At 52.0% G+C, this 22,443-nt stretch overlaps 1 protein-coding gene across 2 annotated transcripts; it reads left to right on the top strand.

Annotated features, from left to right (window-relative positions):
• Nucleotides 1-14,778: 14,778 nt before the first annotated feature.
• Nucleotides 14,779-17,877, top strand: LOC135292729 (uncharacterized). 2 transcript variants are annotated; one of them, XM_064406827.1, is made up of 6 exons: nt 14,779-14,901; nt 15,406-15,483; nt 15,595-15,687; nt 16,339-16,464; nt 16,828-16,978; nt 17,119-17,877. In XM_064406827.1, exons 1-6 carry the CDS (start codon nt 14,811-14,813, stop codon nt 17,480-17,482), a joined length of 903 nt encoding a protein of 300 aa, XP_064262897.1. In that variant the 5' UTR covers nt 14,779-14,810; the 3' UTR covers nt 17,483-17,877. The 2 variants fall into 2 exon arrangements, with proteins under 2 accessions (XP_064262897.1, XP_064262898.1); XM_064406828.1 differs by lacking the exons at nt 15,406-15,483; nt 15,595-15,687 and having other exon boundaries at nt 14,784-14,901; nt 17,119-17,874.
• The last annotated feature ends 4,566 nt before the right edge of the window (nt 17,878-22,443 follow it).

Here is a 22,443-nt window from a genome sequence, read left to right as displayed (position 1 = left end):
TGAGGACCCTCGGCCCCAGGGGGTGAAATTTGGGGGGGACTGGTGTCCCAAAGTTAACACTGTTCACGAGGCCCCTCGGCCCCAGGGGGTGAAATATGGGGGGGACTGGTGTCCCAGAGTTGAGAGACTGCTGTTTCTGGAAGTGGGTGGAGCATCTTTAAACGGGGAGCCCTAAAAGCAGTCCTGGCCCGTGTCCAGTGGTGAGAGCACTGGACATGGGGGGAGAAGTCACGAGGGCCGATGTTCTCTGGGTGGGGCCATGGGTGACGCGGAAGCACAGGAGGTTTTAATTGTGCTTCCGGGGGAGGCCCATGAGGCAAGGGGGGACTCCTCTCTCCCTGATGGATTTGAGGGTTGATAATTTGAGGGGTGGTGAATCTGTGGAGAAAAGGGAGGGGGAGGAGGAAGGTATTTGGAAGGTTTTCATTCTTAGCTTGGTATGTGTTCCTTTCTAGATTTGTAATAAATAAAGTGTTGTGTTTTTCCCTCCATCCCCGAATGGGAGCCTGCTTTGTTCTGTTCCTGGGTCACATCTCACAGCAACCATTTAGGAAATATACCCTTCATGGGGGCCCTGGCATTGTGCCAGGGTCAAACCATGACAGCCACCAACTGCAGCTTTCCACACTGTGGGTGCAGCACAACACTTGCAGCAAAGCAGGACAAATATTTGAAGAATTTGGCAGCTTGTTCTTTTCTTTTCCTTGTGGGCTGGGCAGTTGTGCCATTGGTAACATTTTTATTGTTACTGTTCTACCCTAAGAAAATATGACAGGCTACCAGGAACTCTTAGGGAGTGCAAGCCTGACTGAATGCAAAGAAAGAATCTCCAGAGACTGCAGCCAGAAGTGGAGAGCTGTGTGATAATCATTCCAACACTCCCAAGGACATCTTGAAAGTGATCTAGAAGATGAAAATGGGCTGACAGAAGGAGTTTGTTTCTGTGTTCAGTTCAGATTCTTCTACATCTGAAATCAATTCTACAGTCTCCATCTAAATCAAGAATACAATCAGTTCATGAAAAGCCCCAGAACAAACGGTACCTCTCAAGAGATGACTGAAAGAATCTGAAAAGGAAAAATGCAGGAGGAAATGCATTTCTCAGCACTGCACTATTTGCCTGCCTGAAACCCTCCTCCATTTCCTCTGCATGCCTGGATCTGTTGGTGTCAGTTCTGTATTCGGTGGTGCCTCCAGCCCTGAATGCCCTCATCTACAGCCTGAGGAACCAGGAGCTCAAGGCTGCAGTGAGGAGACTGATGACTGGACATCTTAGGAAGCATTAAACTGCTGGCCAATTTCTGCAAATCACTTGTAACAAAATCAATCTTTGATAGTTCTGTTGGTTTGGTTCTTTGATTTCCCTGTCTTTTTTTTTTTTTTTAATATTCTTCCTAAAGCTAGATCATTGTTTCTGCTATTTCTGACTTTTTTTCTCTCCACATTCAGTGGCAGCAGACTGTGACAATGAGGAGCTGTGCTCTCAGTGGCTTTAGACGAATTTAGAATCTCCCAGCAGAGTTTTCTGCAGAGATCCCCCTTTTGTTGCCTTCTCTGGAGCTGCAGCAGCAATGTCTGTGTGCAGAGCTGGGGCAGATCAGTGCTGGCACAGCAGCTGTGCCCAGCAGCAGCAGCAGCACTTGGTGTTGCCAGTGCTGCTGCCGTGGCCCTGCCCCGCTGCCCTGGTGGCCCTGGTGTTGCTGCAGGGCCTGAGTGCTCTCGGGGCCGGGCACAGTCCTGGGGGTGGCAGTGCCGGGGCTGCAGCAGGGACAGGCCATGGGCACTGCTGGGGCAGCGCTGACGCCTCAGGCCAGGCCCTGGGGGCTCCAGGCTCCTTGCCCAGGCTCTCTCAAGAACACGGCCAGGCCAATGCTCAGCACAGAAAAGCCCCAGGGTGAGCAGCCCCAGGCTGGCCGTGGGCAGGCTGGGGGCAAACAGCATGGCTGGGGCTCTGCAAGGGCCCTGGGGGAGACGGGAAGGAGCAGCAGAGCAGGGGCTGATCCATCCCCAGTGCGCTGCACAGCCCAGGGCAGCGTCCCAGAGCGTCCTCATGGAGCTGCCAACAACATCCCCCCTCTGCAGCCCTGGCCTCTCCACCAGCTCACAGAGGTGCCGCATCCTTGCAGGCACAGACACGGCAGCACTGGCTCAGGAGCCCCTGTTTGCATTGCACAGAGCAGGCGGGAGCACCCCCATGCTGCTGCTGTGGGGACATGAACCTGAGGGAGCACAAATGCCATCAGCCCCTGGGGCTAGCAAGGGCTGGGGGACACCAGGGAAACCACTCAGCTTTGTCCTGGCCTCTGCAGTCAGCCAGAAAGTTTGTTCCCATCAGCTGGGAGATTCCTGTCCCACTGCAGACGCTGTTGCTCAGAGCCAGGGCTGCCTGGCAGCCACCCCCAAACTGCCACAAGCATTTCCCTGGCTTCACCTCTGCTTTCTTTACCCATCCCTGATCCAGATTTCTTCCTATTCCCCATCTCTGTTCCCTGCCCTGCAAACAGCCCATCCCTTTTTGCCCTTTCCTCTCTGGCCCCACTCCCCATTGCAGTTCCTGACTTGGCACCACAGGAACGTCCCTTGGGTAGCAGGATCATCCTCCAAGTGCTGCAGGAATTGTCTGCAGGCTCCTGCAGTGCCTCATGCTGCTCCCTTGCCAGAGGCACCCCAGGCCAGGGGGGCACATCTGGGCTGCTGTGTCTGCATGTGGGGCTCCCTGTTCTGGGCAATGAGGAGGAGCTGCAGAGGCTCTGCAGGAATGACAGGATGGGCTTTGGTGCTGGCAGGAGAAGCTGAGGGACCTGAGCTGCTGGAGCTTCTGAAGAGGAGGCCCAGGGCTCATTGTGGAACTGCTCCAAGCGTGGTTTCAGAGAATCCCAGAATCAGCAAGGCTGGAAAAGACCTTGGAGATCATCAAGTCCAACCTGTGCCCTGACACCACCTTGTCTCCCCCGGGCCTCCTCTTCTCCAGGATAAACAACCCCAGCTCCCTCAGCCTCTCTTCACAGGATTTTTGCTCCAGACCCTTCACCATCCTTGTTGCCCTTCTCTGGACACACTCCAGCCCCTCCACGTTCTTGCTAAATTTGGGGTCCCAGAACTGGACACAGCACCCAAAGTGCTGCCCAACCAGCGCCTAGCACAGGGGAAGAATTGCTGTCCTGGTCCTGCTGGCCACACCATTCCTGGTCCATAGGAGTACCAGGGGTTGGATGAGGGAAATGGTGGGGAGGGGGCAGGAGACACAGTCTGATTGACTCTCAGCCATGAAGGGTCTTGATTTTCATAGCTATTCAGTCTACATTAGAAGGTGCTGGGGGTCAATATCAACTGGACATTGCTGATATAAATCTATAAACAGGAGAAAAAATTAAACAGAACAAACTGTTCTCTCTGCATTGTTTTCAATATAGCATATTCACTTTGAATACACTTCATATATCTGTCTAATTAATTACAGAAAACTTGAAAACTTCTGTTATTCCAAATGGCTTTTCTTCTTTGGGCATGTTGAACAAATATTTATGAGCTTTTCTCACTGAATTCCTGAACTGAAGAGCTCAAGAAAGAAGAGGCATCTGCAGGAGGAAAATTCATCATCAACCTCCAAGGGGCTGAGGGTCCATCCCCATCAGAGCAGCAATGAACAGCAATGGGCACAGCTTTGTGGCTGCCCCAGCTTTGGGATGGGCCCTGGGCCTGGAGCAGGAGCAGCTCTTGAGGGCCCCAAGGCCGGGGCTCTTGTGCTGCCCTGGGCACATGGGATGGCAGCAGGGGCTGCAGAGCTCTCAGCACCTGAGCCAGAGGGGAGCAGGGCACCAAGGGAGCCTCCTTTGGCCTTGGCCCAGCACCTTCCCCCATGGCTGGAGCTGAGTCCTGTGTGAGCTGCAGCTGCTGCTGTGCCCTTGGCAGGGGCTGAGGCCGTGGGGCCAGTGGCCAGAGCAGCCTGGCCTGAGCAGAGCTGTGGGGCCAGAGCCGGCTGGGCTGGGCTGGGGAGAGGCCCTTGGTGCTGCCCAGAGCTCAGGGCAGCTGGCAGAGCTTGCAGGGAGCTGGGCTGGGCTTAGAGAGCCTGCCCCAGAAACCATCAGTGTCCATCTCAGCCTGGCTGAGCGTGCAGGGGCGGGACTCAGGCCAGGCCTTGTGGGGCAGGGCCAGCGCCTGTGCAAGGCATTGAAAACAGGCAAGTGCCCCAGAGAGGAGGCTGCTCTGTGCCCTTGGGGGCACGGACAGAGCAGGGAGGGGGCCCAGGACATTTGTCACCGCCAGCCTCTGTGCCCAGCCCTTGGCAGCCCTGGCTGCTGAGCCCAGCTTTGCCCTGGGCTGAGTTTGGCTGTGGCCCAGCTCCATCCTCCTGCAGGGCTCAGGGCCTGTTCCCGGCCATGGCCAGCCCTGGCCGGCCTCTCTGCTGGCCCAGAGGCCGGCAGAGCCCGGGGCAGGGCTGTCTGTGCAGGCCCACAGGTGCCAGGGGCTGTGCAGGAGCTGGCAGAGGCTGCCCAGCAGGGAGGCCATGGGGCACAGAGCCCCAAGGCTGCTGTGGGCACCACGGCACAGGGGCCGTTCCCAGCTGCAATGCTCCTGGCCTGGGCTGGGCCTGCACAGGGGCTGGGCCGCCATGGCTGGGCCAGCACAGGGCCACCAAGGGGCCACGCAGCCGCTGCCGGGGCTGACAGCAAGGCCAGGCACACACAAGCAATTGCTGAGCATGGCCTGCGCTGGCCAGGGCTGACTGTGCCACAGGCAGAGCTCAGCTGCCCTTGGGGGCTGCAGGAACAGTCAGGAGCCCAAAGAGCCTCCATGGCTGTGCTGGTGACCAAGGCTGGAGCAGGGAAATGCAGGGCTGCTGTGGCATGGGGAGGGCATTGAATTCCAGCACACACCTCAGCTCTCTGATGATCCCAGCACCATGCTGGGCCCTGTTTCACACTGGAGCAGAGCAGATGTTGATGGGACAGGAGCCCTGTGGGGCTGGCAGGGACCTGCAGCTTGCAAGGTGCTCTGCTCTCCCTCAGGTGCTCTCGGAGAAATCCAATCCCAGCTGGGCACCTCAGGGCACAAGTGGCACTGCCTGTTCATGGGCACACAACTGATGTCTGCCTGGAAAGGGGCACAGGCTTTAATACCTATTACTTTCATAATATCCTTGCAAATCTTTTTTATCTGGGTCATTGGAGTTTTGAAAAAATGGCAAAGTTTTCCTGGGAGGAACAGGAATTTCCTGGATCTCATGGATTCTTCTCCTGATGGCAGGACGAAAAATACTGATCTTCCCCTCTACTTCTGGCACTAACATTCACTCTAATATTACATGACCACCTTCCTTAAGGTGTTTTCAGCTCTGTTGTTTAAATGGCCATGTCTAACGACATCTCTTCATTTAGAGCAGCTGGAGCTTTGTCCTTCCTCTTGCTCCCAGTTTTCCTCCTGCAGATGTTCTCTGGTCATTCCAATGCATCTGCCTTGACTGGCTTCATGCTTTGAGGTTCTTTGGGATACTTGGGGAGTATCCAAATCTTTCAGAAGTTTAAATACCTCCTTTGTCAACATCTTAGTTTTAGTTTTATCTTTTCTATCACCTCTTCTTATGTCTTTGTCTAAAATCCTTCCTGTGTGGCAATCCTTTGTTGGTGGTGAACATGTCAGATGTTTCTGGGATATCAAAAGGAGCTGAGGAAAGTGTTTTGCTGTTTCATAAATTTTACCACATTCACATTTTTTATGTTGGTCATGAAGAGAAACCTTTATGTGCCTCTCAGTCTCACCAATTCCTGGTTCCTCAAAGGGCACAAACCTGATGAGTTGTGGTTCCCTCTCCAGTGGCTGCACTTGGACCTCCCTCCATAGCCAGAGCAGAGCTCCCTTGTCCCAGAAAGTGCCTGGCAAATGAGGGATGAAGGACACAGGACAGGCTGTGGGGATCAGGGCCAGGGCAGAGCCAGGGAGAAGAATGACTTCTGCATTTGATGGAGCTGTGCCTTCCCTTGGCTTTGTTGGCTGACAATCAATGAACATCCCTCTGTGTCTCAGGCAGCTCCTTCTCCAAGGAAAGCAGGTGGGAGCTGGAGCCAAGGAGCTGAAAGCTGCAGGTCCAGCCTGGGCTGGAGGGAGCTCAGATTTGCACGAGGCTGCTCGGAGTGCCAGGGCTTGGATGGGGGAAATGGTGGGGTGGGGGTAGGGACAGAGTCTGATTGATTGTCAGCCATGGAGGGCCTTGATTTTCATATCTGCATGAGGAGGTACTTGGATTCAATATCAATTGGAGATTGCACATATCCATTTATTAAGAGGAAAAAAACCCTAAACAGGACCTAAAAATGTTTTCTCACTGTCCTTGAAAGTAGAATGTATTCAGTTTGAATACACTCCTGAAATCAGTCTAATTAACCACAATTATTTGAAAGGTTTATTTGAAAAAATTGATTTGAAAACAACTATCCGCAGAGGCTTGGCTTGTTAAGGTGTTCTGAATGTGAATGAGCCCTGGGACACTGAATTCCTGCACTGAAGAGCTGAAGGATGAACAAGCCTCGGGAGCAGTGAAATCCAGCAGCAGCCTCCAAGTTGCTGAGGATGTCAGCAGCCCCCACTGAGGCCATCCCTGCCCAGAGACCGTGGGGGAATGGGCAGACAAGGAGAGCGTCCCTGGGGCTGGGCCAGCAGAACTCAGAGGCACCAGCGGCTCCAGCTGGGCAATGGAGTGTGGAATGTGGCTGGGAAAGCCCTGCCTGGGCTGTGCCAAGCAGGATTGAAAAGGCCCTGACCCCCATCCACTAAAAAACTCTCTCAAGGAGACATTCAAAAGGAATTACAGTTGTTTGTGTACTCTGAGTTGGGTGCACGGGAACAATACCAACAAGAGATTCTGAGGAGCTCAAAACAACAAAACAGCCTTTACTGGCAACTTTAGAAAATCAGAGAAATTTAGTCAAAATGTTTAATGCATCATTCAATCACCAAAAAACACTTCTCAAAGCAATAACTTGCCCTGTTCAACTTCACAAACTCTAAACCTGTTCAATTTAAAGCTAGTCAGAGTTTGCAAGAGGACAAAAATAGAAGAAGTAGACACAGAAAGAGAGAAAGAAAAATAAGATTTATAGAAGCACAGACAGAGCTACCAACTCCTGGACTCTAGCAGTTCAGATGGAAATGCCAAGAGGAGGTAGGGTCAAGATGTGTGCTTGCCTTGTGGTCAGCCTTCAATACCCCTTGGTCTTGCTGGGCCCTTCCCCCAGGTGGGACTTGGTGTCATTTGGTCACTCAGAAGCTGGGCTGGGGCTCCAGAGGTGGCTGTGGAGCATTGCCTGTGCTGTGCCAGGGACTGGCAGCCACTGCTGGGCTGGGAGAGAGGCTCTGGGGGGAATGGGGTTCCAGGGCAGGGCAGTGCTCCAGGGCAGGGCAGTGCTCCAGGGCAGGGCAAGGCTGGATCTGCCCATTCCTCCCCGACACATGAAATGTTTTGAGCCAACAATCTCCTGCAGTCTGTCACAGGATGCAATGTTGGAGGTGAAATCCCAGTTCTGGCCATGGGCACCTGGAAAGGAAGGAGAGCTCTTTTCCATAGGAAGGAAAGCACAGAGCCCCAGTGTTTGGAAGGCAGGTGAGAGTCTCACTAGGCCAGCCAGACTTGTCAGCAATGGCAGATTTTGTCTGGGAGCAGTCTTTGGATGTAGGGAATTTTGGAGGTGGAAGCCCAATCTCAGCCATGGGTGCCTGGAGAAGCAGGGCAGTTCTTTCCACAAGAAGGAAAGCATGGAGCCTTCCCCAGAGATTTGGGGACTGATGAGAGGTGACCCTCATGAAACCGTTGTCAGCCAGTCTTGTCCTGGCAATATTCCTATGGGAATAATCCCTAGATATAAGGAAATCTGGAGATGAAATCCCAGTTCTGGCCATGGATGCCTGCAGGAGAAGGACAGATCTTTTCCATATGAAAGAAAGTATGGAGCACCAGTGTTTCAACAGCAGAAGAGAAGAGGCCTTCAACATGCCATGGTCAGTTGGACCAGTCAGGCAGTCCATGGGAGGCCAAACCAGCCAGACCTCTTCTGTGTTGCCGTGGTTTTAAGAGGCCCTGCAGTATCACCATGGTCCCCTTGGTTCCACAGAGCCCCACAGTGTCCTAATGGTGATTTGATTCCATGGGGTCCTGCAGTGTTACAATGGTGCTTTGGTTCAATGGGGTCACACAATGTCACAATGGCTCCTGGGTTGCAGAAGGCCCTGAAGTTTCACAATGGTCCCAACAATTCCATAAGGCCTTGCAGTGTCACTGTGGTCTCTGTGGTTCCCCAGGCCCCACAATGACACGTGACTCCTCTATTCCATGAGACTGCAGTGTTACAATGGACCTTTTGACCACGGGGTTTTGCAGTGTCACAATGGTCTCCTTTGCCTCCACAGTGTCACAATGGACCACTGATGACACCAGGCCCCACAATGTCACAATGAACCTTTGGCTCCATGCAGCCCTGCAGTGTCACAAAGGCCTCTTGCTTTCACAAGGCCCCACAAGATCACAATGGTCCTCTTGGTTCTGTGGGGACCCCCAGGATCACAATGATCTCACTGGTTCCATGAGGCCTCTCAGAGTCACAATGCTTTGCTTATTCCATGGGGCCTCATAGTGTCACAATGGTCTCCATGATCCCCTGACTCCATTGTGTGTCACAATGGCCCCTTGGTTCCATGAGGCTGTGATGTCTCTTAATGGCCTCTCCATTGTGCCATGAGGCCTTGCAATGTCACAATGGACCTTTGGCACTATAGGGTCTCACAGTGTCACAATGGACCTTTGGCACTATAGGGTCTCACAGTGTCACCATGGTCCCTTGGTTCCATGGGCCCTGTGCTGCTGCATTCCCCCCTTCCCCTTCTCAGGCCGCCCTGCCAGCTCAGAAATGCTCCTTGGGTCTCAGCCTTGGCCAACAGCCCCTGGGCTCAGCTCCTCTGCAGCTCAGCACAAACACTGTCTGCTCCAGGCACTGCTGCTGCCCAACCAGCTCCTGCTTTCTGTAGGAGCAGCCCTGGGAACTGGTTTTGTTCCCTCAGTGGCACAACATCCCTGTTCTCACAGTGCCAAAGAAAGCTGTTGATGCCAGGTGCGGCCAGGATGAACCATTGCTGTGACTGGAGCCCCTCTCTTGGGGCCCTACAAACAGCGCTGCAAAAGGAGCCCCTTGGAGCTCTCCTGGGCCAGCGACTCCCTCTGAGTGGGGCCTCTCCCAGCCGGGAACTCTCCCGTTTGCTGCACTCGGGGATCCTGAACAACGAGGGAGCCTGGGCCGATCCCCCCACTCCTCCAGGCTCAACCCTTCACCCGCTGGGGAGATGCCAAAGCATCCACAGGGAGCATTTCCTGCCCTCAGGGGAATTTCTCACAGGTGCCTTGCACTGACTCTTTGTGTCTGTGTGCACACAGGAGTGCCTGTGCTGGGGAAATGTGGCAGAAATGCTGCTCTCGGAGGGGTTGGAGTGCCTTGCATAGCTGAGTCAGTCAGGCCTGTAGGTGAGGTTAAGTCACAAGGTCTAAGATAAGTTAATTGCTTCTAAGAGTTGCTCTTTTGCTAATTTGTTAGGTTTAATTTAAGTTATTAGCTAAGATGACTATTGTTAAGTGTTATTCCACTGTTAAATTATTTAGTCATAGGTTATAAATGAGGTTAAAGACTGTTAAGTGTTGTTCTTTTACTAAATTGTTAAGTTTACGGGAGAAGTTAAGGTTAAGGTATTAGTTAAGTCCTGTTAAGTTTGAGCTCTGTTCAGCTTTTAGATCATATTCCTTTTATCCTTGTCCTCACTGTCCTTGTGTCACACACACACACATACACAGGGACCGTTCTTAGTTCATTTCTGCTTTATTTGCCTGGATTTGGTTTGGTTTTGTTGATGCTTTGTTCCCCCGGTGTGCCTGAAGTGTCCAGTCAGGAGCAGAGTGACTCTTGCCAAGGAACTTTGTGATGCTGTCGCTTAATATTAAATCTGGTTGTTGCTGATCTTTTCCCAGGGATTTTTTCAGCGTTCTCAAGCCCTCGTTCGTAACAGGGTGAAGGAGCCCTGGCCCGGACTCTGGCCCTGGGGGACACACAGACACTGCCGGGGGGTCCCTGTGCCCCCCTCCCACCCCCACAGCCCCAGCCCCCCGTCCCCGTGTCAGGCTCTGGGGTCGATCTCGTGGAACATCCTCTGGGGGAGGCTGCGGCGCCGGGAGCGGGGGGACAGGGGGGACAGGGGACCCCGCTGTGCACGAGCAGGGTTGGACTGCTCTGGGGGAGCTGTGAGGGGGGCTGGGGCAGAGTGACCTCCCCAGTGACCTCACACAGCCCCTGTAATGTCACACAACCCCCTGTGACATCACACAGCCCCATTGTGATGTCACACATTCCCTGTGATGTCACAAAGCCCCTGTGATGTCACACAGCCCATTGTGATGTCACAAAACCCCAGTGATGTCACACAGCCCATTTGTGATGTCACAGCCCTCGTTATGATGTCACAGATAATGTTGTGATATCACACAACCTATCCTGGATGTCACACAGCCATTCTATGATGTCACAACCCCTCTGTGATGTGACACAGATACCCTGTGATGGCAGAATCCATTCTATGATGTCCAGCCTATGATGTCACAGAGCCTACTCTATGAAATCACTGGCAACTCAGTGATGACACACACAGCTGCTCTGTGATGTCACAAAACCCCTTCATGATATCACAGGGCCAGTGCTGGGATATCAGTCTGTGATATCATAAAGCTGCTCTGTGATGTCACAGAAGATTTGGTGATGTCACAAAGTCACCCTGTGATGTCACAGTCTGTTCTGTGATTGCACACCTGGCTCTATGATGTTGCTCCATCACCTGGTGATGTCACAACCCACTCTCTTATGTCACAGAGCCACCCTCCATGACGGCAGACTCTGCTCCATGGCCTCACACCCTACTCTATGATGTCACAGACAGTTCTGTGATGTCACAACACCCTCAGTGATGTCACAAAACCCTCTCTGTGATGTCATACTGCCACTCTGTAATGTCACAGCACACACTTTGACCTCACAGCCTGTTTTATGATGTCATACAGCCATGCCATGATGTCACAGCCTGCTCTGTGATGTCACAGAGAATCCCCTCTATGATGCTGTAGCTGCCCAGTGACCTCACACAACAAACTCTGTGGTGTCATAGCCCAATCTGTGACCTCACACATTGCACTCTGTGCTGTCACACAGCCCCTTGCTGACATCACAGCTGCTCTGTGCCTCCATGAGACAGCCATAGAGGTGCTGCTGTGACACAGCCCCCTCTGGGACATCCCCCAGCCCCTGCCAGTGCTGAGCCCTGTCAGCTCTGCCTGTGCCCTGCTGGTGTCCCTGAGCTGCCCTGGCAGTGCCCCAGCCCTGCTGGGCTGTGCCCGGAGCTGCTCCTGGCCAGAGCTGTCTCTCTGCAGCGCTGCCCTTGCCAGGAGCTGCATCTGGGCCAGGAGCCCGGCCCAGCTCAGCAGCACAGACACAGCACCAGGACTTTAATCACCCTCTGGGGCTTTGTGCTCTTTGCATCAGACTCAGTCCTTCAGAGTGTGCTCAAAAAACTTCTCAAGAGCTCCAAGTTAAGCTGAAACATAGACATTTCTTGTAGTTTAAATGGGGTCCACTGAGGGATAAAACTCATGTGAAAGTGTCCCCAGGTTCCAGATAGAGCAGAACACTGGAGGCAGTGATGACAGCTTCAGACAAGCAAGGGAAAGGTGTCTCTGGTGCTGAGCAAACCTGGATGTGTTTCAGGAATGCAAAGGGCCAAGGCCTGAGCCCCAGCCCCTGGCCAGGCAGATCCTGTCCCTCCCTCCTCGCTCAGGGCTCTTCCCGGGATGGGCTCTGGGATGTGGGGATGTGCAATGCCAAGGGCAGGACCATGGGGCGGCCCCTGCCAGGCTGCTGAGCAGGGACAAGGAGGCAAGGAGGCCCCAGGCCTGCCAGGGTCACTTGTCCCCTCCTGGCTCAGGCCCAGGGCCAGCAGCCGTGGCCAAAATGCTGCCCAAGGTGGCTCTGTCAGGGCCTGGCAGCTGCTGCCCATCCCTGTGCCCTGTGCAGCCCAGGCTGTCCTATGGTGTCCCTGCCCTGGCCTCTGTCCCTGCAGGCTGTCCTCATCCCCCGCTGCCCCACCTGGCTGGCCCCTTCCTTTGCTGACAGCTCTGCCTCCTGCCTGCCTCTGCCTGCCACACAAAGCCTTGGGGTGCTCCAGGCTCCTTCTGGGGGATGTGTTGCACCACAGCCCTGCCCTGGCAGGGAAATTCCTTTCTCATGGCATTCAGTCTGGGCCTCCCCAGCTGCCCTTGGTGCCATTATTGCCTTCTCATGCTTATATTCTCTATGAAGAAAAGCTCCAGCCTCTCTGAAACCACCCTTCACTCCCTCCCAGGCTATTCCTGTTCTGTCCTCAGTCTCCACACCACTGAGCCCAGAGCCATCAGCCTCTCCCTGCTGGTTATGTGAAGAGGCCTCCAAACCCCATCTTGGGAGATTTTTCAGTCTTCTCCAAGGTCTGTGAAAATGGAAAAATAGTAGTCAAAGTTATTTTCTCCCAAATCTTGCAGTGACAGGACAAGGGCCAACATCTTTCAACTGAATGAGGGTGGATTTACATTTGTTAAAAGAAGAAAATATTTTACAATTATGAGAGTGGCCCAAAACTGCAACTGTTTTTCCAGAGAATTGTCCAAGAGCAGGAGCTTTGTGCAGCCTGACATAGCGAAACCCTTTCCCCTCCCCAAGCACAGAATTCCTGTTGTGTGGGGTCTCTGATGTGCTGGGTGCCCTCACAACGCTTCTGGCCAGAATGTCTGCTGAGGGCAGCCAGGCTGCTGCAGGGGCAGTGACCTCACAGCCATCACCATGGCAGCCCTGTCCCCTGGGCCTGGCTCTGCCCTTTCCTCTGCCCCTGCCTTGTCTCTGCTGGCATGAAGAGTTTTGTCATTCATATCTTGTCCCCAAGGTGCTGGGGCCAATGGCTTCCCAGGCAGGCTCCTGGAGCAGAAGTGGCTTTTCAGAGCCCAGGCAGAAAGGACCCCTGAGGCAGCAGCTCTGCAGTGCTGGCCACCAGGCCGGGCTGCCAAGGGAGGCTTCTGGCCATGCCCTGCAAGCAGCTGCTGCTGCCACGGTGCCTTTGGTGCCTCAGGCTCTGCCTGGCACAGCTCCCAGCACGGCACTCTGCCCTTGTGCCCGAGCCCTTCCCTGTGCTGGGGCTGGCCTGGGGCTTTTCCTGCAGCGGGACCTGCCCTGCTGATGGCACAGGAAAGGCAGTTCCTGCTGGAGCAGGAGGCTGTGCCTGCAGTGGGCTCCAGCAAGGCCCTGTTTGCAAAGCCCCCAGTGGGAAATGAAGGAGGGGGGTCATGCTGCTTTTGGATGAATAATGCTGAAACCAGCCTGACTGCTCCATTCCAAAGTTACACATCCTCAGAGGGAGCTGAAGCTGTGGCAGAACTGAAAAAATCCCCAAAGAAAGGAACAACCAAGCAACACCACTGAGAGCTTCTGCAGAGCTGCTGAGCTGGCCCAGCCTGGGCACATCTGAGTGACAGGGCAGCACTTGAGACGAGAAATGCCCCGTCCCAAATTTTAATGGCAGCATCTCCTGACATTTCCCTTCTTGGGCGTGTGGAGATTCCTCCCTGCAGTGGGGACACCACTCAAGGTCATTGCTGCAGACTGAGCCAAAGGGATTTGCCCCTGGTCATTGGTCTGGGGGAGTGACATCAATCTCTGCTTAATTACTGGTTTTGTTTTAAGCACTATTGACCATGGCGTGGCAGCTTAGTGCATATTTATTTGCCAGAAGAGCTGCTCGGCTAAAAGGCCAGCAGTGTTACCTGATATCTGCAGCAACCAAGACATTTGTGTGTGTCCCGTGGCGGTGCCTGATGGTGTCCGAGGACAAGGCAGAGGGATCTCAGGGGCTCTGGATGACTGCTTGAGGGATCTGGGGCGCATGTGGTATTTTCTTCCGCCACGTGCAGTGAGCCAGACCCAGGAAGGCTCTAGAGGTGAAAAGGCGGCAGCCTGGTGTTCCCAGCAACAGTGTGGGAGTTTGACCATGGGTTACTCTACAGGACAGCAGGCCTGATGGTGGCACATGGGCTACATCTGCCTGAAAGGGAAAAAGGCTCTTGGCTCCAGAGTTAGCAGGGCTCCTTGAGAGAGCTTTAAGTAGCATTGGAAGTGATAAAGGGAGTAAACCAGGCTGACGGGGGAGATGCGTCAGCACTGCACAGCCATGTTTGGGTGACAGTGGAGGATGGAAGCAGTGCTGCCATCAAAGGTCATGAAAGTGTAGCAGAAGTCATGGGAAAAGCAGGTTTTTGCCACAATTCTTTCAGACAAAAATACTACCAAAGAAACACTCTTGAATTTGGGCTTTTTACAGCAGCCTTCATCCAGGTCTTCTTCTAGGGAATTTCTGAGGAATAAGACATGAGTGCCTCTGCATTCCCATGCACAATGCTGCCTCCAAAATACTCCAGCCCTTCTCCATTTGGCTCCTTCCATTCCTGTGCAGAATAAGGAAATTCAGTAGAGGGGAGGTGCAGGAATTCACAGGCAACGTGGGTGTACATTGGGACCTTCACAGCCATCACTTTGTTCTGAGGTCACAGAGCTCTGTTTGATGTCAGGTTCCAGAGCCCCACTGTGCTCTTCAGTGCTCGCTCTGGGCAACACTGCAGCAGCAGCAGCAGCAGCAGCAGCAGCAGCAGCAGCAGCAGCAGCAGCAGCAGCAGCAGCAGCAGCAGCAGCAGAGTGTTGCTAGCAGGGGGGATCATGGTCCTGAGCCGCTACCTCCTGCTGCTCTTTCTCGTGGCCCTGCCAGCCCAGAATGCCCAGAGTGCTCCAGCAGCTGGGCAGGGAGCAGGTAGGCAGGCAGGGGCCAGCACACAGCCCTGGCTGGCAGCAGCGGGGCCGGGAGCAGGGATGGCTGAGCCAGGAAGGCAGCACGGGGCAGGCAGAGGGGCAGAGGCTCCAGGGGAGGTGTGAGGGGCTGCAGCTGCTTTAGGGTGCAGCATGGAGAGAGCTTCCTAAGGAGCAAGGATGTGGGGAGGGTCGGGTCAGGCCCGGAAGCTCAGCACCAGTTCTCCATCACTCAGCAGTGGCTGTCCGTCCCTCTGCTCTGGGTGTCCAGCCTTCTGGCCCGGCTCCAGGGCTGACCCGCACACAGATCATGTGGGCACGCCACGGCTTTTCCCTTCATGTGGGAGCTACCAGCTCAGTGTCCCAAGGGCAGCCAGACCCCCCTGCAGCTGTGAGGATGCAGACCTGCTTGAGCGTGCCCTATCAGTGCCTTCCACATCCAGGCCTTGAGGTGTGCCCATGAGGGCAGTGCACGTGATGGTAACTTCTTGTGGGTGTTTGGTTGTAGTTGTGGACACAGAGAGTGCTCTTTCAGCCCCTGAGCGAGGGGCAGATACCGTGCTGACTCCGAGCTGGTACCTCAAGCGTGAGTAGTCAGTCTGTCCTGCCTTCACAAAAAGGAGCGCCCCTTTTCCCTGTTTTATTCACGAGAAAAATACCGTCATGGGTTAACGTGCTTTTGTAAATCTAACAATAGGGATGAACGATGACAAGGTTCCTGAAGAGTTCCCTGAAGGATTGCCGGATGTTCCAGAGGAGCTCCTGGCAGCCTTGCATGAAGCCCCATCTGGTTAGTATATCCCACTCTGTTAACCCTGGCAGCCGGGAAGCTGAGCTTTTGCTTCCTGTAGGCATGTGCTGTATCCTGGACAGGCAGAAGCACTCAGTCAGAGTCCTGCTGCAGGCCCACTCCATTTCACAGCTCCTGCAGGGAGCCCTAGAGATGGTCCAGCACAGCCTCCGCTCGCAGCTGTGCTTCCAGATGACTGCCAGGGGCTTCTCCAGCTGCTGCTGCAGTTGCAGCATTCCTGGCCAGGGCTGCTCTGTGCAGACATTGGCATCCAGATGTTGGGCAAAGGCCAGTGCTGAATTTGGGTTCGCCACACGCTCAGCACAGCATGGAAGCAGCAATGACATCAGAGCAAGCCTTGGCTGCCCCTTGCAAAGCTCAGGCTCAGGGACGGGTTGAAGCTGGAGTCCAAGGGTGAGGGGGAACCTGAAGGTACTCCTTCTGTGGGTCATTTGGTTGATTAAGTCTTGGCTGGTTTGGGTCTGCACTTCTTGTTGCACTGCAGAAAATCCAGCTGTCGATTCCTCCTGTCTTGGGGGGGACAGCGGCCTCGTCAGCGCCGCCTGCCGGAATGCCCAGGCCATGGTACCGTGCTTGTGCTGAGGGGCAGTGGCTTCTGGTTAATGTGTGCAATGTTTTGTTTTTCTGAAGAGACAGATTCTGAGACTGTGCCGGAGACCTTAGCTGTGGAAGAAAGTGACATTGTGCCAGGCTCACATGAAAAAAGAGAACCAATAGAGGACACCAGGACACTTGCTGAGCCTGAGGAATATTCAGGTGAGTGCTTGCTAGATGCTGTCTTGGGCAAAGAGCAGCATTTCTGCTGTATCCCTGCAGTGCTCTCCATGGGTGAATTGCAGGTGCCCAGCACGCAGCCCGGGCCTGCAGCCCGGAGGAGTAGATGGGGCAGTGCTGCTCCCTGGCACACACTGGGCTCTTGTGCATGAGAGCTTGATGGGATCCCTCTTGGTCCCTGATGCTAAGACACCAGAGCCAGAGGAAGCCATCTCTGAAGACAACATCAGATGTCAGTTCTGATCCACTAGCAGTGCCAGTCCTTGGGCAGCTGAAGCACACTGTGGGGTTATGCCTAGTGCAGAGCACAAACGCTGACTCTTGCATTGTCTCTTCTCCTGCCAGGGTCATCCGGTGGGCAAAAAGCCGAGACTGCTGGACACTGTGACCCGAGCAAGTACTACATCCTAGTAGGGACAGTAGCAGCCTCAGCTTTGCTTCTGCTTGGGGCAGTGTCTGGCTATCTAGTCATGCATCAGCTGCTGAAGAGAGACAGGTGAGTTATTAATTGCTGCCATTGGCAAGGAAGTCTTTGCAGCATGCAGGAGCGCCCAGGCGGCTCCTAGCAGGGCTCTGAGGAAACTGTGCTCCAAATTCCTATCTGTGAGGAGTCTTCTTGGAAATCTGTTTCTACAGGAGGAGCCAGGAGGACAAAGAGGCAACAGGACAGGACTGGGACTCTTCCTGGGAAAGCTGTGGTCAGCCTAGAGGTGAAGCAGAGTCAGGAGAAGGAGCCGGAAGCTGCGAGAGAGCCCAAGGCAACGGGTTCAGGGACAGCTGCCGCCTGTTTCCTGAGCTCTTTGCAGCAGAGCTCGCCCAGCTGTACAAGAACATGAGCGCAGACCCGTCACCTCTGCCCACCTGCTCCTTCTGTGCTCTGGCTGACAACACCTCTTCACGGGACCACTGGATTTCCCTGGAGTCACCTCAGCCCACAGCATCCTCTTGCCCCTCCTACCAATACCAGCAGGACTACTATCTCTTAGAGGATGATGATTAGTGATAGTGATAGATGATTAGTGATAGTGATAGCCATAAATAGTGATAGTGGTAGTGATTCTTTTAGTGATAGTGATAGGGACACTTGATATTAGAGGGTGGTGGTTGTTTTAATGATAGTGATAGTTAATATTAGAGGATAGTGATGGTTTTAATGATAGCGTTATTTGATATTAGGGGATAGTGATTGTATTAGCGATAGTGATAGTTAATATTGGAGGATGGTGATTGTTTTTGTGATAGTGGTACATTTAGTGATAGTGATACTTGGTATTAGCAGATAATGATTGTTTTCTTGATCTTGATAAATAAATATTTTTCCAAAAGCAGTAAATTCTTGCCTGGTGCGGCTGTTTCTGTTGGGGCAGAATGCACAGAGCTGGGAGCAGGGCTGGGGCTGTGACAGGAGCTCTGAGAAGCTTGCACTGCAGTGCAGGAGCTGCTTGTGCCACCTCAGCCTGCTTTTCCAGCAGTGGCCGTTCACAAAGCTTTCCTGCACCAGCACGGGGACACGCTGGCTAGCAGTGACATGCAGAAACTTCTCTGGGAGCTCATTTGGGATGCTGCCCTGAATCAGGAAGGTCTGGGCAGAGAGGGAAAGATGTTCTGCGAGGGATGGCTGTCCAGCAGTGAGCACATCAAGGAGACCTGAGGTGGTGACTTAGGTCGTGGCAGTCCCTCCCTGAAGAGCTTCAAGAGAGGAGCATCAAGGAGCGGAAAGCTGGAGCCGGGCTGTGTGAGAGGGGAAGGAATGTCCTATCAATCACAGGAGCCTTCTTAAAAATTAGATGGATAACAGCGACTATAATTATAATAAAAATTACAGTCTTGTCGCACGCAGTATGGGAAAAAAGCCCAGAGCTGGAATAGAACAGAGAACTTTTGTGGAGGAATTTGTGAACAGCTAGCCAGTTGACAAAGGTCACACTGATATAATACTGTTAGTTAAGCAAGAAGGAGATGAGGATAGGAGTCAGCAGTCAGTGTCCCAACCTGGCAAGGGCACTGTGCCCTTGGTGCAACATCAGGATGGGGGAGAGGATCGTTAGTTAGAAATATGAAGAAAAGATGTGGACAGCTGCAACATAGTAGCCACAAGAATGCTAAGGTAGGCGTAGTTAGCTGATAAGTAACTAACCAATAATGAGCTCGCCTTTTGCAATATGTATTGGCCTCATTAGCACCAATATAAATGTATGTGCCTATCAATAAAGTTTTGAGATTTGCTGATCACTCATATTGAGTGCCGCATTTCTTCTGCCAATTACCTCAAATGGTGACCCCGGACGTGAAACCGGTAACAGCAACCACGGTGGATTGGTGAACGAGTTCGGGTCCTATAGCAGCAAGGACGGCGAATAAGCACCGTTGAAAAAGCGAAAGGTGCCGCGCCCTGGGTGACCTTATAGAAGAGCCCGGCCAATATGTGCTGCCGAGACCTTGAAGGGCTGCAAAAACGTCGATATTCTCGAAAATGGAAATGGAAATGGAAATGGAAAGGCAAGCAGAATATGATTTATTTGTTTGCTTTTTAAAAAAGCATCAGTTTAAGAACATAGACTTGCAGAAAGAGCTCCCACAGTTGTTAGCTTATGGGTATTCACAAGGAGTTTCTCAAAATCCTTATACAGTACATGAATTAACAGAGTGGCGTAAGTTCGGGACCAGGAGGGCGACAGGGGCTGCGGGAGAGCCCGGGGCAGACGCGGCGGCGAGAACGCGTGTGGCAGTGGTGGCATGCTTGGTGCCGGCGGCGGGCATGTGCACCGCGGGTCCAGTGACGCGCACGGTGACAAAAACTTGCACGGCAGCTGTCCATGGGGAAAGCACACAGATCGCAAGGGAAGTGCCAGCCAGGGCCCGGACCAGCCAAAGCGAGACGTGGGGGCCAAATACGTGGCAGCGACAAGCGCAGTGCCAGTGATAGCGGCGGCGGACGCGCACCAGTAACGCGAAACCCGAAAGCTGGAGCTGGGAGGGCTTTTTCACCTTTCTCAAGCGCACAAGAACACCAGCGGTGTGGGACATTCTCCTGCTGGCTGCGGGTGTTGGCGCAGAGCCAGGGGGAACCAGCCCGAGCGGAGACCCAGGCGGAGCGGAGCCCAAAGGAGATCGGGGCTGCGCGGGTCCGGGCGAGAGCGTTCCTTTCCGCACCCCCGAGGTAGCGCAGACTGAGGCTGTGCCGGAGCAGGCGGGGACGGGCGTGGGCAGACATTCCTCAGGGCACCGCCCTGTCACAGCTGCCTAGCAACCACAGCAGACAGCCCATCGCAACAATTCAAACAAGTGTCTGAGAAAAAACAGGTCAGGAATTTTTTCCTTCAAGATCAGGATAGAAAACTTCTGAAAATTCACACAGTGCTTCATCCAGATGTTATACGGGGCATTTCACCCAACTGTTCCACAGGCTTTACAGTTTGTTTACCGGTTTGGTTTTTTTTTTTTTTTGTAAATGTGTTTGCTTTTTTAAAAGTGATTGAGTATTTGGGTTTGATGGCTTAAAGTTTGATGACTTAATTGCCTTTCCCTTACCTGAGGGAGGAACAACCTTTTAAGGGAACAGAATCTAAATAAACTTCCTAGTTTCTGTTTGGACTACATGTGAGAAGATTTAAACTGTAATATTTCTGTATACTATGGTCTTTATGGTCTTTGCTCTCTTTTATTCATTAAGAGATGGCATTAGATAAATGGATGTAAATGTGCTAATTGTTTTTGTAATGTCCTTATTTTAAGTGAAATTATTTGTGTTTGAAATTATCTGTCATCTTTCTCAGTTTTGTTTTAAAATATCTATGCAAACTGTCCAGCCTTACCAGCCTGTTATCCATCAGTTAATGATTGTTGTCAATCAGTAAGAAATCTCAGTGTAACAAAATGCCAGCTGGATTCATCAAAAAAACAAAACAAAACAAAACAAAACAAAAAAAAAAAAAAACAAAAAAAAAAAACCAAAAAAAAAAAAGAAAAAAGGGAACTGCTTCTATTGTAAAAAATTGTTCCCAGGGAAACAAAATGTCATGTAAAGATGAAAGTATTAGTAAAGATTTAATTACTCAAGGTGTCTTGGAAGACAAAGCATTTGGGAAAAGTGAATCAGACCCTGTTGTGGGGTCATCAGTCAATTCCCCAATGATTCAAAGTTTTAAGAATTATTTATATTAAGTTTATAACCTTTGTTATTTTCGGTTTTTGTAAGTAATGCTGATAGATAGTGATTGTTGTTAATACTAGATGAATACTTTGGGAAGGTTGTCTTAACCCCTTCAAGCACTTCTTGTTAGGGAGTTTTCAGATTTTTGTGATGAGAGTTGTTGTTGGTGTGTTGTTGTGGTGTTTGCAGCCGGCTTTCATGTGTTTTTCTATTTTTTTTGTGTGATCACCTGCAAGACACGTGTCTCTTCAAAATCCTGTCTTTTTATTTCCTAACTATTTTGATGTTTCTGAGGGTTTTTATCCAAATTGCCAGTTTTGTAGTTCTTTTAATTATTATTACAGGAATACTCCGGCAGAGAATTCAAGAAGTTTGCTGTGTTTGGAAAATCTCTGTCTTGACAGAAACTTCAGAAGGATTCAATTATTTGCTGGTTTGATTGATTTGTAACCCTAAGGTTTCTTGTTTATAACAGTTGTTTTTAAAAGTCCTGTTTAAAAGGTATGTTAAGTGACACTCACCAATTAGAGTTCGAGCTCTGGCCAAGTTCTAACTCTATTTGGATGGAGTGACTGACAATCCACCCAGATGTTTTCTGCATCAAAAAGTATTCAAGTCCTTTTGACTTGGCGATTTGACCATCTATGACAGCTGAGCCATTTTCAGAGGTAATTTGGAGAAACATGAATCCGGACATGATTTCTCCAATTCTCTGTCATTTTAAGATTTATCAGCTGTCGCAGACTCTGGGATAAGAGTTCAGTGTTGTAGTGTTTAGTAATTTTCTGATCTTGTATGTGTTGTTGATTGTGTGTATTATCTAAATTAATTCCTAATTACTTTTATTTTAACATTTCTTTATGTAACATTGCAAAATGAAACCAGGACCCATTCTTCACCTCCAGGATTTTGAGAAGATTCTTCAGTCCTGCAGGGATGTGGGATTTGTTTCTGTTTTAACAGGTGCCCTGTCTCAGCTTGAAAAGAAAACGGGGGAGCTCAGGGTATTGGACTGGCTCTCTCCACCGCTACAGCAACAGAGAACTGTGAGACTGAAAATTGAAATGATTGCATCCCTCATACAGAAAGGACGTTTTAGGGCAATCCAAGTTACAGGAGCAGAGCCTTCCACAATACCATTGCCCATCAAAAAGGACATGCTTGACTGGTATTTGGTGAACTCTGGGGAGCTCCAAGAAGCCCTTTTAGGAGCTGGAGCTGTCGTGGAGACTGGGAAACTGCATCCTAGTCCCCTCCAGTGGATGACAGAATGGGACTGGATAACAAAGCCCATTCGGAGTCTGTCACCATTAAGGGGGGCTATCACGGCCTTTACGGATGCTGGTAAAAACTCCAGGAGAGCAGCCGTGACATGGAAACAGCAAGGACAGTGGCGACAACATTTGTTGGATGCAGATGCCAGGGACAGTCTACAGACATTGGAACTTTTAGCTGTAGTATGGGCAATGATGAATTTAAAAGGTCCTTTGAATATTGTGACTGACTCCCTTTATGTAGCAGGAGTAGCTGCCACGGTACTATACTGGGGGAGGGGATATCTTTGTGTTTCCTCTCCAACAGGACCCTTGTGGATCCCTGTGAAGTGGACTCGAGCTGATGTTCAGGACCATTGCGGCCTTGTCACCGGAGGACAAAGAGAGGGTGCACAACAAACTGACGCTGATATTGCGGCCCTATTTGCAACGCCTCCAGCCCTACTCTAACGACGTGCGATGTGCCTGTGTTCATCTTCCTGACAATTGGATCGAGTGGTGTCAGGACGTTACGGTAGAAGTAAAAGCCCCTCA

The sequence above is a fragment of the Passer domesticus genome, unplaced genomic scaffold (genome assembly GCF_036417665.1).
Source record: "Passer domesticus isolate bPasDom1 unplaced genomic scaffold, bPasDom1.hap1 HAP1_SCAFFOLD_44, whole genome shotgun sequence".
Lineage (NCBI taxonomy): Eukaryota > Metazoa > Chordata > Aves > Passeriformes > Passeridae > Passer > Passer domesticus.
The sequence above is the reverse complement of the archived record's forward strand: the minus strand, read 5'-3'. Positions and strand labels throughout refer to the sequence as shown.

Coding starts and splice junctions, on each gene's coding strand:
- LOC135292729 (XM_064406827.1), top strand. CDS start 14,811: ATGGTCCTGAGCCGCTACCTCCTGCTGCTCTTTCTCGTGGCCCTGCCA. Junction 16,465..16,827: donor TGAGCCTGAGGAATATTCAG/GTGAGTGCTTGC, acceptor TTCTCCTGCCAG/GGTCATCCGGTGGGCAAAAA. Junction 16,979..17,118: donor CAGCTGCTGAAGAGAGACAG/GTGAGTTATTAA, acceptor CTGTTTCTACAG/GAGGAGCCAGGAGGACAAAG.